Source organism: Aquarana catesbeiana, linkage group LG06, assembly GCF_042186555.1.
Source record: "Aquarana catesbeiana isolate 2022-GZ linkage group LG06, ASM4218655v1, whole genome shotgun sequence".
Classification (NCBI taxonomy): Eukaryota; Metazoa; Chordata; class Amphibia; order Anura; family Ranidae; genus Aquarana; species Aquarana catesbeiana.
In genome coordinates this window covers 333,661,912-333,682,836 of record NC_133329.1, presented here as the reverse complement: position 1 = coordinate 333,682,836, position 20,925 = coordinate 333,661,912, and the positions used below count along the sequence as shown (strand labels likewise).

General features: G+C 42.9%; 1 protein-coding gene across 4 annotated transcripts in view; it reads right to left on the bottom strand.

Moving 5' to 3' along the window:
• Positions 1-20,925, bottom strand: part of ATF2 (activating transcription factor 2) — a 198,095-nt gene that overhangs the window by 157,215 nt on the left and 19,955 nt on the right. For all 4 annotated transcript variants that reach the window (XM_073633852.1, XM_073633856.1, XM_073633853.1 and 1 more), the window contains exons 3-6: positions 7,912-7,982; positions 3,363-3,459; positions 1,584-1,702; positions 898-1,026 (exon numbers count right to left, since the gene is read on the bottom strand). In XM_073633852.1, coding sequence (XP_073489953.1) covers positions 898-1,026; positions 1,584-1,702; positions 3,363-3,459; positions 7,912-7,959 — 393 coding nt within the window. In that variant the 5' untranslated portion in view covers positions 7,960-7,982. The remainder of the gene's footprint in view (positions 1-897; positions 1,027-1,583; positions 1,703-3,362; positions 3,460-7,911; positions 7,983-20,925) is intronic.

The window sequence follows — 20,925 nt, the reverse complement described above, 5'->3', positions numbered from 1 at the left end:
ATGATTTGATACTCTAATGTAATCCTAACAGATTACAATGTATTGTGTGTATGTTATGTTTTGAACTTTTTGAATTTCCTGCCCGACTCCACCCCCCTGCGTTGCGGCGCTCGCAGGGGTAGGAACCCGGAAGATGGATGCGTCGGCCGAAGGACATCGGGGGATCATAGGGACAAGGTAAGTAACAGTACAGGGATACTACGGTGTAATCCCAAGTGTGGCTCGGGGTTACCGATTTTGATGATGAAAATGAACTCTGAGCCACACTTGGGATTACCACCAGGGAGGTTAATGCATTCCCTGCATTAAGCTAAAAAATCATCCCACCTACTATTACCCTCCCAAACACATACCTGAGCCTGTCAATGATTGAGCACTGTCCCGGCTTCAGGTCTTCTCTTCCCTCTCTTCCACTTCTCACAGGGACTCGAGCAGAAGGCGTTGGTTTCTGCTTCTGTCAATCAAATGCTGTGAGGAGGGAGCGGGGGGCAGGGCAGAGTTACGCTGTGTGTGCCAATGGACACACACAGCAAGGCTCGAGAGCAAGCCCACAGCTGTTCCACCATAGCAAGCAGCTCACTATGGACACCCACAGAGAACAGGTGGAGCCTGGACTGGCGTGAGGTTCCGGTCCACTCTGTGCAACCATTATACTTCCGGCCCACTCTGTGCAACCATTATACTTACCAGAGAAGATAAGTATAACATGTTTATTATTTTAGGAAACGAAATCCAGCCTTTAAAAGCATTTTAAAAACGCTCTATTCTACTAATAGTGGAATAATATAAGGCTTTTTGGTTTACTATAACCTGCCTGGGTATACTTTTTCGATGTAACTAGCATTATCTATCACACACCAGAAAGAAAACATTAAGGTGTTTAACAATCTTACTAACCTTTTCGTCACTTGTGGTAGACTCAGGATGAGGTAATGGACTGTCTTGATGTGTTGTTTCAACTATAGCTGGCTCTTCAATTTTGCTTCTTATAACAGGAGTTACAAGAGGAGAGAGATCCAGAGGCATCTAAAGTAGAAAATGTGATATTATTAAGCAGACCCGGGAGAACACTTAAACGGTAGAGTAAAAGAACATGTTAGGGGAGGTAAACACTATAACTGTTTTTTCTAATAATGAAGGCTTTTGTATATTTTGGAAGCATCATTCATAAAGAGCTGCTCTACACTTGTGTTCCTCCATAGCAAAGCTTGTAGGATAGTTACATGGCATGCTAAGCTGTTCTTATTCAGAGTATCACTAGTGACATCTAACCCCATAGGTTTGCCAGGAAACGTGCATATATGAAGAGATTGCAGTAAATAATTGGTTCATGAGGCTAAACATGATAAAACAAACACCTTCATAACAGTAATAAAGAAAAAAGTGCGTGCCTTAATTTAAAGGAACCATTTGCCAAATTTGTAAAATAGGGGAAAAAAATACCCGCAAACTGCGTAAATAGTGATTACTATCTATTTGTTCCATTTTGTAGTAGAACTTCTATCATAACTCCACTGATCTACAGTATCCTTTTATTTTCCAGCCTGATTAGATTTTACTCCATTGTCTACTGAGCTTTTTACCTTCTTGATGTCATCATCTGATGCCTTCTTAAAATCATTTTCAAATGGACTTGCAAGTTCATTAAAAAGACCTACTTCTTCACAGTTCTTCAAGAATCGAGTGGGTGTCGGCGTTTGATCTGAAATTCCGAACAGTAAAAGAAAAGGCAAATATATGCAGCAAAATCTGACCTTATGTTGATAGCCGAAGCGCAGAACACATTCTGACATTATTAAGGGTGTAAATAAACAATGCTTACTAGTGACTTTATTAAACGTGTTTAGCGTATTGAAAGCGAACATAGGAGGTCTCAGGAAGAATGAACAAAAAACATGCAACCTGCTAATAGTAGTCACATTTAATTGGGCTTGTTCTGTAATGTTGAAGACAAGTCTGCACTCATTCAAGTAACTTTCTCAGCATTAACTTGATAAAAAAAATATATACATATTTTCTATATCATAATACTGGGTGAAGTCTGTCTGCACTAATGATCATCTAGTTCAGGGTTTCCCAACCTTTTTTCAGTCAAGGTACCCTCCACATTTATGGACAATCTTGAGGTGCCCCATTCTAAAATGTAAAATGTATTTTAATAGTTTTACATAATGCAGCAACATCAGTACACGTAGGACAATGTTAAAGGTGATTCATTCTTCCAAACAAACACACTTTTGCAAACGGATACTGACTAGTATTCCAATGTTTCTCCTCTCCTCAGTTTTTATCCGTCACTTAGCTATTGAGACCCCCAAATCTGATGGAAAGCGGCAAGGGAGGATCAAACAAGGATGATATGCAGGCAATGGACATCCTCCTTATCAACTGATGTTATTGGTCGTTAGGAGGTTGGAAGCTAGATGGTTGTAATGGTGTAAAATAAAAACTTGTGGCTTTGTGTGACTAAAAGGCAGGTTTCATCCACCCACCGGCTTGTAAACAATGTTGGGGCAATTTTTAGGCATTTTGCCAAGGCTTCCCTGAAGAAATCTCAGAACACCCTGGTTGAAAAAGGCGGATCTAGTTTATTAATGCCTTCTTTACAGTGCCAGTGTCAAGCCTGCATTGATATTCGCTTAGAAGACAAGTCTAAACACACATAAATGCAGGTAATATTTTAATGGTTCCATTTACACTGTTCATTTACCCATGTTTAGGTGCAGTCAGTTTAGCTGTGTTTAGAGAAAACAGAAATCTGTGCCTAAAGTATCCGATTAGACACGTGGTTAAATATATGTAAATGAAGGAATGTCTAAACAAAAACTGCTTGCATTTTGGGCATTTGTCCCCGAGTGCATATAGTCCTAACCATTACTACCACTCCAACCCCATCCAGTCATAGCAGCTTTCAGCCTCTGAAGTTTACAGGCTGTCAGCAAGGGGCTTGACAGTGCCCCTGTGCCTTCCTTCTGCACCAAAATACCAGGATCTTATGAACTGTGGCTAAATGCCTAGTGGGCATGGGGCCTAATACTAAGCTAAAGCCTGTCCCTCTTCTCTCCTAGCATGAGCTGCAACACTTTACTACTAACAAGCAAAGATAGTTGAGCCCTGTGATTTGCGTGCTTTCATCATACACATCGACATAAGGAACACTGATATGTAAAGTAACTATATATATATCATAGCATAAACAAACAGGTCTGTTCACCTATTTTTAAAAGTATAACACGTAATATATGCAAACGCTAATGCAAAGCTGCTGAAGTCACTACAGCTATAAGACTTCAGAGTAAGTAATCAACACATCTCATGTAGGTGTGAATTAAAGCAGACTCTTCTCCCTCAGGAATACCAACCTGCAACGATTACACTGTCATTGCGGGCAGGCCCAAACTTCAGTGTCATCTCATGTTTATGCTTGTGTACAGCCAGATGATCTTCATTGGTAAAACGCTGTCAAGTAATTTAAAATAGAAATTGTTTATCGAGGAAAATAATAGATCATAATATTTTATTACAGCAGCTGTAGCAAAATAACTCAAAGCCCAGTTTGTATATGTGCTGCTAGTGACCCAAGAATTACAGTGAAAATCTGCCCACCTACTGGAGTTGATTAAAATCTTCAGCTTTTTTTGGGGGGCATGCAAAGATTAAGGAATAGGCTTTGTCAGTTTATTAATTTCTGTACCATTACACCATTTGGCAAGGTTTCCACAGACTTGCTTTCCTTTCGATAAGAAAGCAATAGGGGGAAAAGCGAACTTAGGACTTTAAATGGGACGCAAGGGAAAGTTTGCGCCCCCATCCTTAATATCATGAAAAAGAGGGGGGGAGGTTGGGACTTTAAATGAGGTGCGCATGATGCAGCCCAATCACACTCACAGAGGTGCAAACATATGTATGTTTATTAAGGACCAATGATCCACATGGCATAAAAACGAATTGCATACATTAGACATAAAATAATCGCATATAGACAATAAATCTATGTATATACAACCATGGGACATGTGTAGGTACAATTATGCATCTTAATCCCCAAGCAAGATAAAAGTCATGTGAAGTAAAAAAACATCTGAAAATTGGTCAATGTGTGTTTGATGCACCAAAAGGTAGGCCCGACGCTGCGTTTCATGGACTTCAATCCACTTTTCAGGAGCCAGATGCATCTAGATTCTATAAAAAATTTATGCAAAGCAATATAGTTTCATGGGTCTAACAAAATCAGCAGAAAAGGGGGAAATTTGGGCATAATGGGCCATGCCAAAAATGTTATTCACATGATAGCCAAAACTGGGACCGTGCAACAAAACAGAGCCAGGGGTAAGCCATGGAGCATGGCCCGGAGCTGAGAGGGGGACCTCAACGAGGAACACCGGACCGCACACACCAACACCCCACAATGGAGGGGACTTCTATAATGTAGGAAATATATAAAATGTATCTATGATGATACAAGTAACAAAAAACGAGATGATATAAGCTGCGGATATCGCCAAGGTGATTGAAAAAAGCACCCGGAAGATTACCTTGAAGAATGCATGTGATGTTTGAAGCCACATAAATAGGAGAGGATCAGGGTGTGCATAGGTTGTATCAGCACCATCTCTGAGTAGCATGAAGCAGGGAGTGAGATGCAGCCCCAGCATGGAACGCCAGCTTCCCCTCAGCATCACGCAGGCACGACAGTGGAGTAAAACCTCGGCGAACGCCAGAGAAGCTCACCGCATGTCAGCCCAGCTCATATACCGGACGTCTGTGTGTGCGATGCCCAACCAAGGAAGTCACATGCCCAGTGCCGGGGGCATGGCGCCGATGCACGGTGGAAAGATCCGCCCAGCCACCCACCCCCAACACTGTGGAGGGGAGGTAGGAGGGCAGACACCAGCATGCATCGCAGCTCCCGGGAAACAGGACATCTGCCCACCCACCGACAATGAGTCACACAGACCCAGTCTGGCCACAGGGAGTAAAAAATGTATAAAGTAGTAAAAGATCAAAGTATGTGAACTGTCAGTGCAATAAACGTTCCATATAAAGCATGCTGAATTACGGCCGGACCCGGTAGGAATCCGCCATAAGAGAGCGATGGACTACAATCATGAGCACCTCCATCCCTAATCAATGCAAGCAATAGGGGGAAAAGCGAACTTAGGACTTTAAATGGGACGCAAGGGAAAATGTGCGCCCCCATCCTTAATATCATGAAAAAGAGGGGGGGGGTTGGGACTTTAAATGAGGTGCGCATGATGCAGCCCAATCACACTCACAGAGGTGCAAACATATGTATGTTTATTAAGGACCAATGATCAACATGGCATAAAAACGCATATAGACAATAAATCTTTGTATATACAACCATGGGACATGGGTAGGTACAATTATGCATCTTAATGCATCAGTTTTGGCTATCATGTGAGTAACCTTTTTGGCATGGCCCATTATGCCCAAATTTCCCCCTTTTCTGCTGATTTTGTTAGACCCATGAAACTATATTGCTTTTCATACATTTTTTATAGAATTTAGATGCATCTGGCTCCTGAAGAGTGGATTGAAGTCCATGAAACGCAGCGTCGGGCGTACCTTTGGTGCATCAAACACACATTGACCAATTTTCAGATGTTTTTTACTTCACATGACTTTTATGCTTGGGGATTAGGATGCATAATTGTACCTACACATGTCCCATGGTTGTATATACATAGATTTATTGTCTATATGCAATTATTTTATGTCTAATGTATGCAATGCGTTTTTATGCCATGTTGATCATTGGTCCTTAACAAACATACATATGTTTGCACCTCTGTGAGTGTGATTGGGCTGCATCATGCGCACCTCATTTAAAGTCCCAACCTCCCCCCTCTTTCTCATTTCCTTTCGATAAGGGCAACAGGGGCAGGAGGTGAACTCCACAGAGATACAAACAGCAATGAAAACAAAAGGTTCTAACCATATCTCAGCCAATAATGTTTTCAATCGTGATGCTTGTTATTGGCCACCAACATTTTCTAACATCCTGAAAATCTCTGCAACAAATGAAATGATCTGGCCACCTGAAACTGATCTTGAGAAGATGTTAATGGGTTGAATAACCACCTAATCCACAAAAGTGGGGTTTCTGATACAGAGACCTCTGCATGTGATTTTCTAAATTGACCCGTTCGGTTTTTAATTCGTTTTCTCTGGAGAATGCAGTATGAGCACTAATATTCCTGCAGCAGAAAGAATGGGATTCTATGGCTAGGAAGGAAAAGCCTGAAAGTCCAAAAGAGAAAGCTCACGACTAAAAGCCAATTTAGAGACATATTAAAAACTGATTCAATCCACCAAAATCTACCCATAAATGAAATATTAGTCAACGGGGAAAAAACCCTTCAAGAATAATTATATTTTCCTATAGCAAAGAGTCATTTTACTATACATGCCCCAAATAAAAATAATGAGTCAGGGTAATAAGAATTTGATGGCTCTGCAGTCACAAAGATGGCCACCTGGTTTGATTGTAGAGATCATAGAAGAGAAATAAAAAGTTCTGAAGGAGTAGAGTAGAGTAGAGTAGAGTAGTAGGCAGAGAAAAAAAAAAAAGTCACTGACCTAAATTGGGAATGTGAACATTATAGGGTACTTTTGAACCCTATTTGCTATAGTCCCCTCTTCAGTAGCAACAAAGATCAGTCTATTGTAGCATTAATGTATACAACTTACAAACAAGGGAATACAGGGCATTTGAAGAAAAAAATACATTAACAGATGTCATGTTCAGTGAAAACTGCAAGTTAAAACAATCAATTGAAAAATAGATAAGAGAAGCTGAAGCTTTATGCAGATCTTGACTTCTAATGCATAACAGAGCTTGGCCACACCTACTACCCAGACTCCCTATTATGTTGTAGGCCCTTATTGACCAATAAGGAGTCATAACAGATGCAAGGTGAAGCTAAAATTTTGAAGCAAATGTTAATCATTTTTTTTTAAAATTACCTACAGGTATACATTCCTCTCTATAGTAGAAGATTAGGTTGTGGAAAAATCTGGTGTTAGAATTTTGGTTTAAGATGTTGAATATTAAAGTCTGTAACACCCAATGGCTCAACAGTGGGTAAAGTGGAAGTGACGCCAAGGTAATTTTTTTTTTTTTTTTTTTAGGTTTTTAACAGAATTCCAAAAAAACAGTAAAACCTATGCAATGCATGTACACTAACCTTATGTGTAGTTAGCAGACACTAACAGTCTGTGGACCGCTGTCACTACCTTAAGAGTGCTGCCCCTGTGCTCCAGGAACCCCAAGTAATCCCAAGCAAGTTTTGACTAATGCCCTGTACACACGGTCGGATTTGCCGCCGGAAAATGTGTGATAGGACCTTGTCGGAAATTCCGACCGTGTGTGGGCTCCATTACACATTTTCAATCGGAATTTCCGACACACAAAATTTGAGAGCAGGCTATAAGGATTTTGTTGTCGTAAATTCCGGTCGTGTGTACACAAATCTGACGCACAAAATGCCACGCATGCTCAGAATAAATTAAGAGACAAAAACTATTGACTACTGCCCCGTTTATAGTCTCGAAGTATGTGTTTTACGTCACCGCGTTTAGAACGATCGGATTTTCCGACAACTTTGTGTGACCGTGTGTATGCAAGACAAGTTTGAGCCAACATCCGTCGGAAAAAATTAATGGATTTTGTTGTCGGAATGTCCAATCAATGTCCGACCGTGTGTACAGGGCATTAGTCAAATATAGGCCTAACTGCAGCACAAGTGCTTCCTGATAGCTCTCACAATGCAGGAACCCAAAAAGTAGTACAGGATGTGGATAAGGAAAGTGTATTATGTTTTTGACAGATACAAATTTACTTCTTGTGAATATTTGCTTAGTCTCTGTACATGAGTTGAGTCTTACCTGGCCACATCCAGGGGCAGTGCATACAAATGGTTTATCATCACTCATATTCTACAGGTCCTTGTTTTTACCTGCGGGGGAAATAAATACATTATCACATATCCATGCACATTATATCTGAATAACCACATATATTTGTATATAAATTCATGTTCCCTTTTGACAATATGTATATGCATTGCATTTTTGTAATTTTCTCTTATAACAAAGCCTTAAAAATGGTAAACACAAATAATAAAACATGTAGCTTTCAACAATTTATATAAAATCACTTCTAATTGAAAAAAAAGTATATGTTTACAAACTCACCACGTCATTAGGTAGGCACATGCTCATTATGATAAACAGTAACCCGACTGCTTGGTTATTGCAGTTTATACGTCATCAAAGCTCTAAGCACTGCCTTAAAAAGTCCCAGAACACACAGGAAACTCACAATGCTGTGATGGCATCTAATAGGTGTGCAAAGGCACTTAGGTCACTGCAATGTGCATGCTTAGACTAGAGAACAAAGTTCAATTTTTTCATGATACCTGTGAGCTAATCATGAGCTAAACTACAAAAACACACACACACACACCACACACTTAACAGGAATGGCAAGGACACTTTCTTGATAGAGCTCTGTATGTATAGAACTTTATGTTCAAACTAGTAGTTCCTAACATTCAGGTTTTATAATTCTACAACTGAAGGGTAAGGATCAAACTGCACTTTAAACCAATAGTAACAAAATCAAGCAGGTTATGCGTGGTTTAAAAAAATGACTCATTATTCGGTTGCAGATATTTTACAATTTTTTCCTTTTTTATTTTTAAATAAAAAGGAACAACCTCTTTACCATGCCTTGTGCATATCTTACAAATTGAGCACCACCAAAGCACCGTAACAAGCACAGCAGCCCAGTAGTACAGCTGAAGGTTAGGCAGGGCCAGCCCTCCCTGAGTAAGAGGTAGTTGGAGAGTGGTCTGAGCCAGCCTAGGGGTCTTACCCCCCCACACAAAAGAGCTAATTATACTATCCAATTTTACAAAGGACACCTTAGCAATCGGGATTGGGGTATTTCTGAGGAAATATAGGAATTTGGGTACATAGAGCATTTTTACTAAGTTCACCCTACCCACCAAAGATAGCGGGAGCGCCATGCCTGACACTTCCGAGCAAATTGGGAAACCAAGGGGTCAATATTTTTCTCCAGGTACAGTGGGGGCGAAAAGTATTCAGACCCCCTTAAATTTTTCACTCTTTGTTATATTGCAGCCATTTGCTAAAATCATTTAAGTTCATTTTTTTTCCTCATTAATGAACACACAGCACCCCATATTTACAGAAAAACACAGAATTGTTGACATTTTTATTAAAAAAGAAAAACTGAAATATCACATGGTCCTAAGTATTCAGACCCTTTGCTCAGTATTTAGTAGAAGCACCCTTTTGATCTAATACAGCCATGAGTCTTTTGGGGAAAGATGCAACAAGTATTTCAGACCTGGATTTGGGGATCCTCTGCCATTCCTCCTTGCAGATCTTCTCCAGTTCTGTCAGGTTGGATGGTAAACGTTGGTGGACAGCCATTTTTAGGTCTCTCCAGAGATGCTCAATTGGGTTTAAGTCAGGGCTCTGGCTGGGCCATTCAAGAACAGTCACGGAGTTGTTGTGAAGCCACGCCTTCGTTATTTTAGCTGTGTGCTTAGGGTCATTGTCTTGTTGGAAGGTAAACCTTCGGCCCCGTCTGAGGACCTGAGCACTCTGGAGAAGGTTTTCGTCCAGTATATCCCTGTACTTGGGCGCATTCATCTTTTCCTCGATTGCAACCAGTCGTCCTGTCCCTGCAGCTGAAAAAACACCCCCACATGATGCTGCCACCACAATGCTTCACTGTTGGGACTGTATTGGACAGGTGATGAGCAGTGCCTGGTTTTCTCCACACATACTGTTTAGAATTAAGGCCAAAAAAGTTCTATGTTGGTCTCAAACCAAAGAAACTTATTTCTCACCATCTTGGAGTCCTTCAGGTGTTTTTTTAGCAAACTCCATGCGGGCTTTCATGTGTCTTGCACTGAGGAGAGGCTTCCGTCAGGCCACTCTGCCATAAAGCTCCGACTGGTGGAGGGCTGCAGTGATGGTTGACTTTCTACAACTTTCTCCCAACTGCATCTCTGGAGCTCAGCCACATTGATCTTTGGGTTCTTCTTTACCTCTCTCACCAAGGCTCTTCTCCCCCGATAGCTCAGTTTGGCCGGCCAGCTCTAGGAAGGGTTCTGGTCGTCCCAAACGTCTTCCATTTAAGGATTATGGAGGCCACTGTGCTCTTAGGAACCTTAAGTGCAGCAGAAATTTTTTGTAACCTTGGCCAGATCTGTGCCTTGCCACAATTCTGTCTCTGAGCTCTTCAGGCAGTTCCTTTGACCTCATGATTCTCATTTGCTCTGACATGCACTGTGAGCTGTAAGGTCTTATATAGACAGGTGTGTGGCTTTCCTAAGCAAGTCCAATCAGTATAATCAAACACAGCTGGACTCAAATGAAGGTGTAGAACCATCTCAAGGATGATCAGAAGAAATGATCAGAAGAAATGGACAGCACCTGAGTTAAATATATGAGTGTCACAGCGAAGGGTCTGAATACTTAGGACCATCTAATATTTCAGTTTTTAATAAATCTGCAAAAATGTCAACAATTCTGTGTTTTTCTGTCAATATGGGGTGCTGTGTGTACATTAATGAGGGAAAAAATGAACTTAAATGATTTTTAGCAAATGGCTGCAATATAGCAAAGAGTGAAAAATTTAAGGGGGGTCTGAATACTTTCCGTCCCCACTGTATGCCTCTAAATTAGCTCGGATTTTAATACCCAGGTAAGCGAACTCTCTTCCACCCACTGTAATGGCGTGTGTGCGATACGACCCCCCCCCCCCCCCCCCCAAGGGGCTAAGAGAAAACAGGACTGATTTTTCCCAGTTAATACGCACCTCTGAGAAACGTCCAAAACTATCTATGATGTCTAATGCTGCATGTAGGGACATGTCCGCATCCTGGAGATACAGCAGAGCATCATCTGCATAAAGTGATAACTTCCTCTGTAGGGGCCCCACCCTAATGCCCTTTACTCTAGAGCCCTGTTGGAGAAGAATTGCCAGGGGTTCAATTGCCAGGGCAAACAGTCCCAGTGAGAACAGGCACCCCTGTCTTGTCCCTCTATGTAGAGGAAAAGGAGAAGAGAGAATCCAGTTGACCAGAACCTTAGCCACTGGGCTGCGATACAGTGATTTCAACCACCCAATAAAGTTGGGCCCAAACCAAAAGGATTCAAGGACCTTCCAAAGGAATTCCCACTCCACAGAGTCGAACACTTTTTTAGCGTCAAATGAGGCGACAACTCCCGGGGGTTCCTCGGTCTAAATGCCGATATGAGTAAATAGCCGCCTAATGTTTATGTTGGTACCCCTGCCCGGCATAAAGCCAGTTTGGTCGGGTGTACTAAAGGCGGTGATAACCGTATTTAACCTACGGGCCAACATTTTTGTGAGCAGTTTAGGATCCACATTCAGTAAAGAAATGGGACGATAAGAGGCGCATTGCTCTGGATCTTTGCCCGATTTAGGTACAACCACTATCATCGCCTCAGACATAGATAAATGGAGCGTTCCCTCTTGTAAGGAGTGTACGAGCATAGCCTGAAGTCAGGGTGCTAGGTCGCCTGCGTATACCTTGTAGAACTCTGTTGGAAAACCATCCGGTCCCGGGGTCTTCCCAGCTTGTAGGGAGGAAATAGCTAACTGAACTTCTTTCAGAGTTATAGGGGAGTCCAGTCTACTCCTATGTTCGTCCGTCAACACTGGGAAGTCTACCTCTGCCAGGTATGGGGCCAACTCTGTGGGGTGTAGTTCACCTTAGACATGTACAGTCCCGCACAGTAGGTGGCAAAGCAGGTTGGAATGGGGCCTGACTCAGTATAAAGCTCCCCAGTGAGCGAGGCTATTCTAGGGACACTCAAGCCAGGCCAGGAATCTACCTGTATGTTCACCTTGCTTAAAGATTCTCTGCGACTTCAGGAGTAGTTTTTTCCTAGTCAGGGAAGTACGTAGTAGGAGAACCCGCCCAGTCGCTTCCTGTAGATTGCTATAGTCTTGTAGGTCTTTAGTCAGAATATATCGTTCCTCAAGCCTAGCAGCCGCCTCCTCCGCTTTAACCAAGTCTGCCTTCAGTCTACCACGAACCTGGCCAATCAACGTTTGATACTGTCCTCTACTGACAGCCTTGAAGGCATCCCACTCGGCAGCGGAACCAGGGTTAGTGCTCCAGTACCCAAGCAACTGCGAGTGAAAAGCAGCGGCCACCTCTGGGTCATTAATCCAAAATCTAAATAAGCTCCAGAGCCTGTCCTGTCTATTTTGAGATAGGGAGATTTGTAGCAGGACCGGAGCATGATCCGAAATCCCTCTAGGCAGATTTTTTACATTTTGAACTCTGCAGAGGAGAGGGCCCCCACATAAGCAAGATCTATCCGAGAAAATGTCTTGTAAGTGGCCGAGTGCCAGGTGTATTCCCTAGAGGTGGGATTCTTCCACCTCCAGACCATAGAGTTCCGCTCAAGCCATCAAGTCTGTCAGAGGACCTCCAGTGGAGGAGAGCCTGTCCACCCCAGGGTCTGGGGGCATATTAAAATCTCCCATAACAATGACATTATCTGTACCATAAGTGGCCACTAGGGAAGTTATCTTATGCAGAATGTTTGATGAGGCTGGAGGAGGGATGTACAATCCAACCACCACTAACTCTAGTCCATCGATCTATGCATGTAATACAACGTAGCATCCATCTGGGTCCAGTTCCAAGTTCAGGAAATGGAAGGTTAGTGACTTCCTTACCAAAATACTGACCCTCCTAGCTTTTTTACTACCCACCAGGTGCGTTTCCTGAAGAATACACAAGTGTGGGTTATAACACCTAAGGAAATGAAACACGCAGGATCTTTTTACAGGGGAATTTAACCCTCTGGCGTTCCAGGAGACTATATTAAAGTTAGCCATTGGGGCAAATAGAGACAAGTTGAACACATGGTAGCAACATAGCCCTGTACCCAGATGGATCCACTATAAGCAGTTCTTAATATCATCAACATTTTCAGTAACATATAAGTCAGAATACTGTGCATTTGTAGCAAAATTAAACAGTTAAAAAAAAAAACAAAGACCCCAAACCATCCCCCCTACCCCCACCCCCTTAAAACTAAGGGTGGCTTGGATCCCCAGACTGTTCATGGTGAAGCTTTACCCCTTGGGGGCAATATGCACAAGAGGCTGTGGGTCTATGACCAACTTGAAACTAAGGAGGAGTCTCCAGGTAGGTCTAACCGGCATGTTAAAATGAGGTGCAGGTCTCCCAGTCACCTGAGGGTACAGTACTTGAACAAAAAAACAGGGGGTTTGTTGCAAACATGTAAAACAAAAAGCAGCGTGGCAGGAAAACAGTAGAGTCTCCAATGTAAGGGTTAAATGAATAGGATGAATACAAGTGAGACAGGACATCAAGGGTCCCCCACCATCCAAGAACAGTGAAGGGTAGCAGCAAAGAAAGTATAAGGAAAATCATAATGTATATTACCCATACAAAGAGAGATTCCGGTCAGCAAAGAAAGGGAGATTCGTGTAAGGCACTGTCACATAGGACTCAAAGGGCTTCAGAAAGGGGAATTGGTAGGCTCAAGCTCTGTGGACTGCATCCAGCCAGGCAGGCATGTACTGGCCATTGGGACTACAGGGAGTTTCCCGGTGGGCTGATGGCTCTGTGGGCCGGTTTCAGTGGTAGCCTGTCAAAGTAATGGCTTTCTTGGTTCGCCCTCAACTTCACGCAGTGATGTGAGAAAGATGAGAAAAATACAGAGGAGAATAAGTGAAATAATAAAAGAGGTTAGTGAGGACTCCTTAAGTTATGCCTCTTATGTTTTTTTGCACAATTGCGTATAGTTTATATACTGTTTTTGTGCTTGTTTGCACAATTAAAGTGGGCTGGTCTGGATGAATTCCAGGGCCAAATTTTTATCCCAGTCCAGCCCTGCAGCCAGGTATGCCCCTGGGGGTTTTTTATTTAAAATTTGGCGTGGAGTTCCCCCTCAAGATTCATACCAAATAGTGCCGGGCATTGACGGGGATCCGAGTCGGATCCCCGTGCTTGTCGCTCATCGGGAAAGGAAAAATAATTTTTCCTTTCCCGATGAGCAGCTCGGCGTTGTTATCCGCAGCTGACACAGTGCACTGCGATTACCTACGGTTATGTGCGGATAGCTGCGCTAAATCGCTCCTGGACGCAGTCAATTCTATTTTTTCTATCTGCACGGAACCGCATGTATCTAATTCGCAGCTAAACGCAGTGTGTGAATGGGGCCATAGGAAAGCATTGTGTGCTTTTAGCTGCGGTAGAAAATTAGAAAATCCGCAGCTAAAAGCACCATTCTATCCGTCCGTGTGAAAGGGGCCTAAGGCGTTACATTTCCTTATCTTAGTAGGGGTAAACAGGGAATGCACTTCCCTGAACACATTCGTGGTCCACAATAAAAATTGGGCTGGTTTTTCGCAACATGGAGGGAATAATGGACAATGAAGAAATCATAAAAGTGGAGAGTTAGGGGAAAAAAAAAAATCAAACCTGTAGATTATTTGACTGAGTCCCGTAATTGTAGAGAGTGGGCTAAACAAGGTCCTATTGTAGTCGGGCGATGAATAGGAGGGAGCCAGGGTAGAGACCAGACAGGAATGGGATCGGAATCAACAAGATCAATTGTGGCCCATAACGGCAGCTGATACGTTTCATGAAGATGGAAGAGCGGAGCTATGCTTGCTGCAGTGTAGTAGGCCTGCAAATTAGATACCGAAAGGCCACCACTGATCCGTCGAGCATACAAAACCTGCTTGTCGATTCGAGAATGAGTAGTTCCCCGTATAAAATGCAAAATCTTACGTTGGTGGTGTATACATAAAATATGTGAAGGGATTGGAACAGGGAAGACCTGAAAGAAGTACAGCAATTTTGGGAGATTGGGAGACATACGGATAGAAGTCACCCTACCGAACCAGGACAATGGTAAATGGGTCCAGGAGGACAGCATATCAGACAATCTTTTGAACAAGGGTGGGAAATTGGCCTGATACAATCCCACATATGTTTAGGTAAGGGGAATTGCCAGATAGGGCAAAGAGGAGTACCACTGAAAGGGAAAGGCAGCTTTCAAATCTGTTAATACTGGATGAGAAAGATTGACTGACAGAGCTTTAGATCTGGAAGGGTTGACACGAAGCCCCGAAAGAGGCAAAAGTGTCTAGAAGAGATAGTATGTTTGGTAAAGAGATTCTAGGGGAGGTTAGAGTTAACAAGATATCATTGGCGAAAAGGATATTTTATAGGAAGAGAGCGCTACATCTATACCGTTTAAATCAGGATGGGAATGAACCGCCTCCAATAAATGGCTCTGGAGCTAAAACAGAAAGAAGTGGCGAGAGTGGGCACCCTTGACGAGTACCCCTCCCAATATTGAGAAGAGGTGACTCAAAATCCATAGTATTTAATTTTAGCCCGAGGGGAGTCATTAAGGACTATCATCCATCGCAGGAATGAAACACCGAATCTAAAATGACTAAGTACAGACATAAGATAAGGCCACAACAAAGTAACAAAGGCCTTATTCACATCATGAGACAAAAGCATTGATTCTAACGAGCAGCTATGGGCTATATGTTGTAACTGCAATATTCGCCGGATGGCGTCCCCTGCCTGCCTCTGCGGTACAATACATACTTGATCTTTCTTAATTAAGGGGGGTGAAGAAAAGAGTTTAAATAGTTAGACAAAATTTTTTTCAGGATTTTCATGTCTATATTAATAAGAGAAATGGGCCTGAAATTAGCCCAAGAGGAGTGATCACGGTCAGGTTTAGGGAGCATCAGAATTTTAGCGGTCAAAAGATCTGATGTAAAAGTCTGGATATCTTTAACGGAATTATACATTGCTGTCAGATGTAGGGCTATAACATCAGCTAGCTTCCTAGAATAAAGTGCCGTATAACCGTCCGGTCCAGGTCATCTACCCACTTTTAAGTCTTTAACCACTTCAGCGCCGGAAGATTTACCTCCTTAATGACCAGGCCATTTTCTGCGATACGGCACTGCGCTGCTTTAAGGCTGCTTTCACACTGGGGCGGTAGGGGGCGTCGGCGGTAAAACAGCGCTATTTTTAGCACTGCTTTACCGCGGTATTCGGCCGCTAGCCGTGCGGTTTTAACCCCCCGCTGGCGGACGAAAAAGGGTTAAAACAGCTCGTATAGCGCGGCTATAGCCGCGGTATAGCCGCGCTGTCCCATTGATTTCAATGGGCAGGAGCGGTGAATACACCGATCCTTCACCGCTCCAAAGATGCGGCTTGCAGGAGTTTTTTTCTTCTCCTGCCAGCGCACTGCTTCAGTGTGAAAGCCCTCGGGCTTTCACACTGAACAAACAGCAGCGGCTGTTTTGGGTCGATTTGCAGGCGCTATTTTTAGCGCAATAACGCCTGCAAACCGCCCCAGTGTGAAAGGGGTCTAACTGACAATTGTGCGGTTGTGTGAGTCAGTACCCAAACAAAATTGATGTCCTTTTTTCCCCTACAAATAGAACTTTTGGTGGTATTTGATCACCTCTGTGTTATTTTTTGCACTATAAACAAAAAAAGGCTGACAATTTTGAATATATATATTTTTTTTTTTTTTACTTTTTGCTATAATAAATATCCCCAAAAATATGTATGTAGTATTCTTCTACATATTTTTGGTAAAAAAAAATTTTTAAAAATGGTTTGCGCAAAAGTTATAGCGTCTACAAAATAAGGGATATATTTATGGCATTCTTATTATTAATTTTGTTTTTTACTAGTATTGGCGGTGATCAGCGTCTTTTAGCGGGACTGCGACATTGCGGCGAACAGATCAGACACTTTTGACACTTTTTCTGGACCAGTGACATTTATACAGCGATCGGTGCTGTAAAAATTGGAAAAAACTGGTTACTGTATAAATCACACTGCCAAAGAAGGGGTTAACACTAGGGGACGATCAAGGGGTTAAGTGTTCCCTAGGGAGGTGTTTCTTGTTGTGGGGGGATCTATTTGTTTACATTGACAGATCCCTGTTCTGGCTCTCTGTGGAGCGATCGTGGGTGGCCAGTGGACATTGCGGTTTTTGGCCACGTGCATCAGCTCCCCCACTGTGCAGCGGGCGCGCCTGCTATAGCTGTTAAAAGGGACCGACGTACAGTTACGGCGATTCAAGGGACTGAGCCGACCTGCCGCAGTATAATGACGGCGGCTGGTCAGCAAGCAGTTAATACATCGGAGAACTTCCGAAACTTGAATGTCCCGGTCCATAAAGGTCATATGAGCCTCAGTCAGCGTGGGGAGCGAGAGACGACTGCTGCCCGACTGATCAGGGGCCGAATACAGTTTAGTGAGATGGTAACGGAACTCCTCCAAAACCCGCACTGGGTTACCAGTGAGTACATTATGTCGAGTACGCAAGGTGACAGGGGTGAATTTAGGCCTGTTGGCCAACAACTGATTCGGCCTATTCGCTTTAGCGTACCATTTCTGGCGGGACCAACATAAGATGTGCTCAGCTCCATCCATGAGACAGAGGTCCAATTCTGAGCGGGCTTGATCCAAGAGTTTACGATTAGCAGAAGAGGAGTTTAAATGCCGTAGAGAATACCTCCAGACGAGCCTCTGAATCTTAGACATCAATCCCGTTTAGGCTTCAAAGCCAATTGTATAATGTGGCCCCTGAAAACCGCCTTGCATGCCTCCCAGAGAGTTACAGGAGATGAAACCGGACCTACCTTACATTAGTGCAGAAAAACTACGAAGAGGCTTTCAGAATATCAGCCTGAACCTCTTCGAGGGATAAAAGGGAGTCATTCATTACCCAGGGGGAGTGCTGAGGTTTATCAAGAATAGAGCGGCAAACTACCAGAACGGGATCATGATCTGACCATGGGGCAGCAAGAATAGAAGTAGATACCACTATGCTTCCTTAACATAAACATATGATCTAGTCTAGAGTGAGAATGATGGGGGCTGGGAATAATACGTTTAATCCTTATCCAGAGGATGAGACTCTCTCCAGAGATCGACCAGATCATGACATCAGGGGAGGGGACAGCGCGTTCCGATCAATATTTGTCCATAGAAGGGTTAAGATTCAAGTCTCCAACAGGAAGAAGAGTACCCTTTTGGTGGGATGTCTGTAAGCAACAGACATGGGTCAAAAAAGGTTCCAGGGTAGAATTAGGAGCATAAGTCATGATAGTAAATCGCCGTATCCTGAATAGTACCTTGTAGCAACAGATGCCTACTGTCCAGATCTGCTATCTGTTTAGTGCACCTAAAAGGAACTCATTTGCGAAAGGCAATGTGCACCCCTTTTTGCTTGGTCGGAGCATTGGCCAAAAAAACCTGTGGATATTAAGCATCAAAATATTTAGGGCAAGAGGCAATTGAAAAATGGGTTTCCTGCAAGCAAGCAATATCTATCTGCTGAGGCAAGTTCATGCCCTGAACATTCAGGAACAACCAATTTAGTGTCACAGTAAATACGAGAAAAAGCATAAATTGGCTCCTCAACAAACCACGTGGAGAAAGGGTGAAAAGAAAGGAGAGTCAAGCATAGCACAAGAAAAAAAAGGATCACGTATGAAAATACTGAGTAATATTCAGAGCAAAAAAGACAAGTAAAGCATGGTTGCGCAGAGTAGTGGGACAAAAGGCCTACGGGGGGGGGGTCGGAGGTTGGTCTGGACTGTTGCCCAGGCCAAGTTTCGGCACATCTGGGGGAGCAGTGGCCCATCGGAACCACTCGGCAACTTTCTTTAGTAGAATTGTCATCAATACATAAAAAAAAAACATTAAGCCCATAACATATTAAAAGGACATTTAAAAGGCACAACTGAAGAGAGGAAGAAACAACCTCATAACCATATTAATATAACTGTGCTACTGAAGCTGGTCATCGGCACCAAGAGACACCCACGCACAAATGGGGGAACCCAAGGCGGGAAACCAGCACGCAGCCAATAAACCTTCATTAGTAAAAGGAAAAGAGGGTGGGACTTTATATGAAACATGCATCCCTGGAGATGTCACGATACAAATGAAAGTGGCAATACTGGGTATTCCAAAGCCATGAACAGCAATAATATCGTAAAACAGGTATTTAGCAATCACTAATTTATTGTATAAAGTATATGGCAATAATAGTATTCACAAGGTAAATTAATAACATAAGTAGTTCATAATGTAGACCATAATAAAAACCAGATACAAGTAGGATATATAAAATATAACAGTGATATTGATAGCATAATCCACTAGTGACATAGCAAGTTCATATTATACATATGGTAGAAAAAACACTTTTATTGAAGCGTGTAAAAGTGTAACTGTAATTGTTGGTACAGTCCAATTAATAAATATGGCAGTTGATAATAATATATAAAAATATAAAACGAGAGGGCATCTATTGGCTTGACGCGTTTCGTGGCGACTGCCACTCTTCAAGAGCAAGTATGAGGTAAATGTCTAGGTATTGAAACACATAATTAGTTATAAGTTATAAATTGTACAAAATAATAAATGGATTGTATAGGGAGAGGAGAGGGGAAAAAAAATCCCCATTCACCACGACCACTTACAAGAATGCCAAAGAAGCTGGACGCAGGTATGAAGGGCCGGGGGCCGACCAGAAACAACGTCAGTCCCGGGAGCTGAGGTGGATAAACCCAAGCAGAGATGGATAGCCAGGAAGAAGCAATATAACCTAGGGATTGGCCACCTTAGGCATAGGAAAAGTGATCCAGGGATAGTGGACATCTGTAAAACAGGGGGAAGGCGGTATGTGGTGAAAAATGTAGAATAGGCCAGCGGGTAGGGTATGATAAGTGGCTAAATACAAAAATTAAATCAGAATAAAAATAATGATAGTGAACAACGGGCCAAAAGGTGGGAATATTAGTGCAGGGACTATGGATTGTATGGAGATACCAAGAGAGTAACATAAGGTAGAGTGTGTTAAAAGTGATAAATTGACCTTCATAGTAATAGTGGAATAGTGTAAAAGTGAGGGATAACCAGCTAACCCCAAGAGTGAGCATAAATAGCAACAATAAAAAAGTATTGAGAATGAAGGTGAATACATAAGGTATCAAGGAGGGAGGTAAAGGAAAGCCAGTAGATATACCTGTATTACCAGTGAAGCTGAGCGAAGTATGAGAGTTTCCCAATGTGGTGGGGGCTAGCCCTAAGGGAAAACTGAATCACCTGGGAGGAGTATAAATACTCCATAATGGCTAATGGGTGTCCACCAACGACACGTAAACGGCCTGTGAGGGGGATTTGATGCCAAAACGAGGGGTGGATTCCGCCCAACCCTGTCCGGCGTCGGCCACCTCGTGAAGGGCGTCAGTTGGACTAATGGCGTTGGCGCACTGACGTCACTATAGAGCGACGCAGTGCGACGGCGCCATGAACGTGACGTCGATGCGCAATTGGGCGTCCTTCCAATCCCTAGGCAATCCGATGGGGAGAGGAGGGAAGGGGTGGGGCCCAGGAGCGCATCGCAGCTCCTGGGACTGGGCAAATCCCGTCCGGAGAACCAGTCCAGAACATATCATGGCCCAGCAACCATGAAAACAGCATAGTGGGTGGCCATAGCAATAATGGGGATTAACACATGTCTGAGCTACTCTACACCTAAAGTATACATATGATTCTAATTAGACAATAAAAGCATATGTGTTTGAATAGCTGCACATCTGATTTAGTATGACAATGGAAGGTACCAGCATATAGATAGTAGGTAAGGATATGGGTGCATGCTTCCATCCCTGTTATGTATACAAAAATAAAAATAAAAACCTAAAGCAGCTAAATGGGACTTTATATGAGAGCGCAAGGCATGTAACGCCAGGCGTCTCCATCCCTAATAATTTGAAAAAGG